General features: G+C 39.0%; 1 protein-coding gene across 2 annotated transcripts in view; it reads left to right on the forward strand.

Moving 5' to 3' along the window:
- Window positions 1–3,099: 3,099 nt before the first annotated feature.
- The window catches only part of nebl (nebulette), a 5,632-nt gene continuing 857 nt past the window's right edge, over window positions 3,100–7,874 (forward strand). Inside the window, exons 1-7 of one of the 2 annotated variants that reach the window (XM_058372756.1) lie at window positions 3,100–3,486; window positions 3,617–3,726; window positions 3,961–4,045; window positions 4,903–5,010; window positions 5,104–5,287; window positions 5,998–6,116; window positions 7,141–7,874. The exon at window positions 7,141–7,874 is cut by the window's right edge and continues 857 nt beyond it. In XM_058372756.1, the coding sequence (XP_058228739.1) occupies window positions 3,418–3,486; window positions 3,617–3,726; window positions 3,961–4,045; window positions 4,903–5,010; window positions 5,104–5,287; window positions 5,998–6,116; window positions 7,141–7,317 (852 nt within the window). In that variant the 5' untranslated portion in view covers window positions 3,100–3,417 and the 3' untranslated portion in view covers window positions 7,318–7,874. The remainder of the gene's footprint in view (window positions 3,487–3,616; window positions 3,727–3,960; window positions 4,046–4,902; window positions 5,011–5,103; window positions 5,288–5,997; window positions 6,117–7,140) is intronic. The other variant, XM_058372757.1, reaches the window with a different exon arrangement.

The following is a 7,874-nucleotide window of genomic DNA, read 5'->3' on the forward strand; positions in this document are numbered from 1 at the left end:
TCAGTGTCAAAAAACAAACAAATATTTACACGACAACCCTCACGCAACGTTAACAACCCACTTTTGTTCACACTTTTATGTTGGAAACCACTTGTTTAGGCATAAAGGGCTGTAATCAGAGTGCAAAAATCCAACAGCAATGTGAATATTTACATAAAGGAAAGTTACATGAATTCAGTGTCTGGTTACAAGTCAGTTCTTTGGTTTATATTCTAATGATTAAATTCACTTGTGTGTAGTTTATACAACCAAAGTTGGGCAGATTTTTTGTTAAGAAAAAGCATTGGAGCCTGGAGTATTTCGGTAGCGTCTCAACCGTCACCTTTAAACACAAGCACTTGCTTTGTAAGCCTGAAAAAAAAAACAGGCATAGAAAATACAGACCTAAGAACGTCTTTGTTGTCTCAGTGTAATCAAATGCAATATGTTCTAACGTTAACGCAAGAAACCGTGTTGCCAGTATAATCACTGCATGTGCAAAATATTTCCAGAAGTTTGGGACACCCCTCCAAATCAATGAATTCAGGTGTTGTTTTTCAGGGTTTGGGCTCGTCCCCTTAGTTCCTTAATGCTTCAGCTTCATTCCAAGACAATTTCATGCTCCCAACTTTGTGGGAACAGTTTGGGGATGACCCCTTCCTGTTCCAACATGACTGCACAAAGCAAGGTCCATAAAGACATGGATGAGTGAGTTTGGTGTGGAGGAACTTGACTGACCTGACCTCAACCCCATAGAACACCTTTGGGATGAATTAGAGCGGAGACTGTGAGCCAGGCCAAAATTGGGACGTCTGCCTTTACATGCACGTGAATGTAATATGGAGTTGTCCCGCCCCTTTACAGCTATAACAGCTTCAACTCTTCTGGGAAGGCTTTCCACAAGGTTTAGGAGTGTGTTTATGGGAATTTTTGACCATTCCTCTAGAAAGTCAGGAACTGATGTAGGATGAGACGGCCTGGCTCGCAGACTCCACTCTAATTCATCCCAAAGGTGTTCTATCAATGATTTGGAGGGGTGTTCCAAAACTTTTTATATGCAATAGAGTGTATAATCCTAATGGAAATCTTATATTAATTGTTCCAATTTTGGTTCAGTTTAACAATTTTCCTCCTTGTGAGCTTATACAATAACACTCGATCCAGGAAGATCTGTTGTTTTGCATTTTAGTTTAACTTAATAACAGTGTAGCTAATTGAATATGGCTCAGTTAGCGTCTGGAGGAGAACATTACAAAGTACGTAGCCGGGACTAGTAAACAAAACATTATTTGATTAGGTTGCCAACAGCTTATAACCATAAGCCTAAAGATCTGGGGTAGAAGCCTGTGGTTTAAAATCTGTGAATCATTCAGGTTCATTCTCAACACATTTAACTTATTTAAACACATTTAAATAAGAGTCCTGTTTAATTAACCCCTTTAATTAAAGGGGTTTCAAGAAATCCTATTCATATAAATAAAGCTTTAGAACACAGACCTACAAAACTACTGTTTCTCACCTGGGACTGACTTGTCAATAGAAGTATGGCAGTTCTTTTACTAAAGTCTCTGTGATTTCCAGTTTCATACTAACATGACAAGCTGCATTTTATTTGTCTTATTAATTTCAAGAGCAAGAGAAAAGAAATGCTGGTGAGGGGACAACAGTTTTGAGGCTGTCCATGACATGAAATGTAACAATAAATGGATTAAAAGTATATGTTGTATCCTTGATGACATATTGCCATGGCATAAGAGAAATAAAACACTTTTAAAGCACTACGTCACACCACCACATCACTGATTATTTCCTTATAACAGCATGATCCCAAATGTTTTATTTTTTACTAATATACACAGCACAATTGAATCCCTATATCTGATATGTTAATGCAGTCATTCACATACGTTATAGTTTCTATATTCTATAATAACTCATTTACCGGGACTTGTATAGTGGATGTTTCACATAATCTAAGGCTAATGATAAGTGGATTAAAAAAAATACACTATATCGCCAAAAGTATTGGGACACCCCTCCAAATCATTGAGTTCAGGTGTTGTTTTTCAGGGTTTGGGCTCGGCCCCTTAGTTCCAGTGAAAGGAACTCTTAATGCTTCAGCTTCAAACCAAGACATTTTGGACAATTTCATGCCCCAACTTTGTGGGAACAGTTTGGGGATGACCCCTTCCTGTTCCAACATGACTGCACACCAGTGACCAAAGCAAGGTCCATAAAGACATGGATGAGTGAGTTTGGTGTGGAGGAACTTGACTGGCCTGCACAGAGTCCTGACCTCAACCCCATAGAACACCTTTGGGATGAATTCAGGCATCAGTGCCTGACCTCACAAATGCGCTGCTAGAAGAATGGTCAAAAATTCCCATAAACACACTCCTAAACCTTGTGGAAAGCCTTCCCAGAAGAGCTGAAGCTGTTATAGCTGCAAAGGGTGGGACAACTCCATATTACATTCACGTGCATGTAAAGGCAGATGTTCCAACACTTTTGGCAATATAGTGTATAGTTGTATAACAAATAAAATCCTAGACCTTATCGTATCTGGTACTGTTTTGTAGCCAAGTGTCAAACATTTGCCTTAAAAGTCTAAATAGTATCATATTACAGCAGATTTACTAGCATCTAATAAAGAGATGATCAAATATTGAAAAATTGAAAATAGTTTAGTTTTGGATTAAAACTATTATTATTAATAATTGCCTTATAACTCGACACAGTATCATGTCATAACAGACACAGTACTGTTATCAAATAGTCTAATCTAATCAATGCATTAAAAATCGATAGTGTATCATACTGTAGTAGGTTCAATGGTATCGTCAAATATCGAATCGTTGCCCCTAAGAATCGATCGAAATCATCGATAAATAAAAATCGTATCATACGGAAGCCTGATGTTTGCTTTCCTAATGACTAGTGAAGTGAAGTTTGTTTAAATAAAATGTAAAAGAATGATTAATAAAATAACTGAAGCTACAATGGGCTGAATAATAATAATAATAATAATAATAATAATAATAATAATAATAAAAACAACAACAACAACAACAACAACAATAATAATAATAATTATAATAATAATAGTAATAATAATAGGCTATATTATTATATGATGTTATAGATATTATGTAATAATAACTCCACGAGGGAAAGGATTAATTGGCAACAAATTAGCGCATCGCCTCTCTCTCTCTCCCTCTCTCTCTCTCTCTCTCTCTCTCTCTGGCACATTTCCCCGTTCTTCTTCCTCCTCGTTCCCAAACTGACCTCCAATAATCAGCACGACTGTCTGCGCAGTTATAAATCCACTGCGCCACGGATCATTTTTGTGTATACTGGAAAGCTTGACTTTTTGTTTTTGTTTTTTTTTTTTGCGCTAACTGAATTGAATAAACGATGTGATTGAAGGCTTTCACCATGAATCCTCACTGCGCGCGCTGCGGGAAAATTGTCTACGCCACTGAGAAAGTGAACTGCCTGGACAAGGTAACTGCGTCCTTTGCTTTTCCTGCACTTGCCCGAACGATTCCTGCTTGGTTTTGACCCTTTCTGTTGCGCAATATATCATAACGCGTTATGAACACTGCATGTGTTGTTGTTTGCTGTTGTTGTTTAGTACTGGCACAAAGGATGCTTCCACTGTGAGGTGTGCAAAATGACCCTGAACATGAACAACTACAAAGGATACGAGAAGAAGCCTTACTGCAATTCGTATGTGCAACCTTGGTGAACAAAATTTTTCAACAGCATGCGTGACTTTTCCAATTCCTGACGTCTGTTATAATCGAACCAACATTAAAATAAACCTAATAACAAAACTAGGGTTAGTCCTGAAGTATTGAAGGACAAAAGCTGTATTAAGAGTGAAATGTTAATGCATTTGTACTGAAACACATGGCATGTGTTTATCTCTGTTTAACTTGCAACGTTCAAAGATCTTTCTCCATCTCTGCTCTGAAGCCACTACCCGAAGCAGACGTTCACGATCGTCGCAGACACGCCAGAGAACCTGCGACTGAGGCAGCAGAGCGAGCTCCAGAGTCAGGTACACGTACTATCTTTGGTTACAGCCCGGATTGCTCGTGCGAGACCTGGCTGGATTGAGAGAGATTGAAGAGAAAAGCATTGCTCGGTTTGGCCTGAGTGTGCATGGGTGTGGTGCGCTCAGGTCAGCATGGAGGAAAGCAGGGCAGCTGTCCACACGGCGGTAGGTTCACACGTCCCCCACGAGTCACCACCTGGCAACCAGGGACTCGCTGCCAGGTCCCTGCTGTCCTGGCTCTCAGACATGTACTTAATATTCAAGCCAAATACCAGCAATGGGCCTCGATGTTCAGCCTGGATACAGAGGAACATAACCGTAAATAGAAAGAATAGAAAGAAATGCGGTATTCTGGAAAATATAGTTAGTTTGGGAAAACATTTCTATCTCATAGAACTCCTAACATTACATACACTACCTGACTAACATAAACATAAATTTTGATTAACTTCAACACATATAATTTGCGATGAATTTCATTTATTTTATTTTGGAAAACCTGCGTGCTTCATATCAATGAAAGAATGAAAAAAAAACCCCATTCCAAACCAAATGCATTTCTTAAGATTAAGATTAGATATTGAATTAGGACACAAGTAATGGCGCCCTACAAAATGAGTCTGTGGCCGATTTGCTTCGGTGGATAGGCTGCATTATCGGAAGAGTTTGTGAGTCTGTTTTTCATTCATTTATGGCTGTCTGATATTTATCAACTTGGGCCCATGTTCCTGCGGTCCACCTAACAATCAGCTGACTCAGTATGACTTGGACTTCATGAGCGAAGTTTATAGTGTTTTTCTGATGAAGTATAGCTTAAAATGTCTGCAAAATTGATTTCTCCTGCTTTTTGTGCTCTTCAGGTGAAGTACAGGAAGGATTTTGAAGAGAGTAAGGGCCGTGGGCTGCGATTTCTTGTAGACACCCCCGAAGTGCAGAGACTGAAGAAAGCCCAGGAGCAGATTAGTAACGTAAGCATGAAGTTTATACCTATATACAGTCCCACGTTTCAATTCACAATGATCAACTCAAAGTCACGACTTATACTCCCTTCATTCCTTTAGGCTACATATCATAAGGATTTTGACATGCCAGGATCTCACGGTGTCACTCAGGGTATTAGAGGAACGTATCTGGTACGAGCTCAGACGAGACCCGAGCATCAGACGCTGCAGGGGAGCTGCGCCACACACAGAGGCGTGAATCAGTACACCATGGAGATGGATCGGAGGCCAGGAGTCATTGTGGGTGAGTCTGAGAGAGAGGGCATGGATTAAAGAGCCATCAGAAATGAAGCATAAACATAGTTTTGTAAAAAGGATAGTAGATAAGATAAGATAAAACTTTATTGATCCCACAGTTGGGGAAAGTCAATTGTCACAGCAGTTAACGTGCAGGTTTTTAACCTAAAGATAGAAAGAAAGAAATTTAAAAAAGACAGACAGTAAAAGAAAAGAAATGATGCAAAAATTATAAAAGAAAACAACTAACTAAACTAAATAACTAAATAACAAATAACTAATAACTAAATAACTAAATAACAAATAAATGTGCGATTTTAAAAAGATGATTTGGAAGCTTGGAGATTTAATACATATCATCTTACTGTAATTGTCTAACCTTTGGGATATCACATGATTGATGATTGGAGAATTGATTGACGAAATCTTGATTAAAATAAAACGAATTGGCTCTGGAGTGCTATAAAAACGGCACGCCGAAGATCGACGTAAAGAGAACCAATACACAAACTAGACGCTCTCTTTTCCATTCTTTCAGTAGGATGTTTTGCTCTACACTTTGATGTCCAGATCATGTAAAGTCATTAAAAATGTCCATTGTTCATGATCTACCTGGTCGTTTTAGTCAAAGTGACCGGGCAGAAACGTTTTATTCAGTGGATGGACTTTCCAGTGACACATAAATCCCATGCTGATTTATTTCACTGTCACCTTCAGCCCCTGTCCTTCCCGGAGCTTATTACCCCAGCGGTTATAATCAGGGTCACAGCTACATGCATCAGACCAGCATGCACTCCCTCCGATCCATGCAGCTGCAGTCGCATCCAGCGGTCATGGTGAGACGTTATTTTACTGCTTAAAGCCTGTGTTAAGATTCTAATGAGCTTCTGTACATGTTTTTATTTGTATATATCTTATTTATTGTTTCTGCTCTGTTCTTCTGGCTGATTTGAGAGCAGGACTGTATTCGGTATCAAATCAACGTCAATGCTATCATCAAAACTATTAGCATTAGCCATCTGCTTACATTAGCTACCTTTTTTACCCCAGTTTAAAACTTCTTTCTCACCCCAAACCTTTATTATTTTTACCCCAGTTTAATTCTCTTTTCTTCTCACTCTTCTCCGTTTTCTGCATGAGCTAAAACTATATTTAGTTGATTTCTTTTTCATACACAATATTTTATTGTAGTAGTTTATGTTTAGTGAACAGTTCTGCTGACAGAAATAATAATTTGCAAAAGGTATGCAAGCATTTTTTTTTTAAATAAATAAATAAATACACATTACAGCTGTTCGCATTTGAAATCCCTTCCTATTGTGTGATTGTAATATCAGTTTACACAGAATCCCGGGTTATCTTATTTGAGGTTTCACACTGCTCATACTTTACCTGGGATTAACTATTAATCCTGGCTCTTCATAATCTGACGCTTGATACCGTACATTCCTAAACCCTGGCCTAATCTGATTTGCATATTTGTGCCATCGGCGATCATGACTGGAGAAAATTACAGCCGGTGACTGCATTAAATAACGGCTTGTCTCACACTTTCGCAGAAGAAAGGTCGACACATAAATCCTCCTTGGCTGCTTTAACCCTCCTGAGACACACAAATGCGAGACGAAAGAAATAACGAGCAAGTTATAGAAATATTTTTTTAAATTCCTGTTAAGCATAGAGAGGTTTGTATTTGCGTCATTGGCCTTGAAAATTCAGGGCCGTTTCCAGTAGTCGTCTCTGGTGGCATTTAATTCGTAACAGCACGTTTACTGGATTCATTCCAGTTTCGCTAAATGTTAACATTTTGACACATTTCTTCTGCCATACTCACGCGTTTTCCTCTGTGCTGTGTGTCAGAGCGTGTACAGGGCTTTGTACGACTACACGGCTCAGGACTGTGACGAGGTCTCGTTCCGGGACGGCGATCTGATCCACAACGTGCACCCCATTGATGAGGGTTGGATGTTTGGAACGGTGCAGAGGACGGGCCGCTCGGGCATGCTGCCTGCTAACTACGTGGAAGGCATCCGCTAACCTGCGCTAGCTTACCGAGGCTTTGTTAAAACCTATTCACTGCAGAATTTGTTGGGACCAAGTACATGTAAATAAACAGAAGTAGGCCTCTATTTTAGTAGTACAGTAACGCTTTTAATAGTAAGGTTTCATTTTCTTACTCAGCCTAATATCAGACAGTGAGTGAGTGCATGGTTATGGTTTTTGTACGTAGATCGAAATAGAAACTTTTACTATGAGAAATAGTTGAAGTATTGAAGCAATAACGACTGCCAACAGCAAGTCTGAGTGGGCGTACCTTTAAAAATGTGGGCATGTCTTTGAGCCCATATATGGAAGTCTTGAGGCAGGAATTTATTAACATTGTAAAATATTGTTTTTATTGAAATAATTACCATTTTATATGTTTACAGTCGTCACCGCTAACACTAGCTAATATAATTTGAAAGAGATTTTTAGACAACCGCGTAAGTGCAAGCATACTGTTCAAACATTTCATGGGTGTATCTCCGAGTCCATATATGGGCATAAGGACACACCCACTGATCTGCAATTCGAATAAAAGAGGTGAGAACATG

This window comes from Hemibagrus wyckioides, linkage group LG20 (assembly GCF_019097595.1).
Source record: "Hemibagrus wyckioides isolate EC202008001 linkage group LG20, SWU_Hwy_1.0, whole genome shotgun sequence".
Taxonomy (NCBI): domain Eukaryota; kingdom Metazoa; phylum Chordata; class Actinopteri; order Siluriformes; family Bagridae; genus Hemibagrus; species Hemibagrus wyckioides.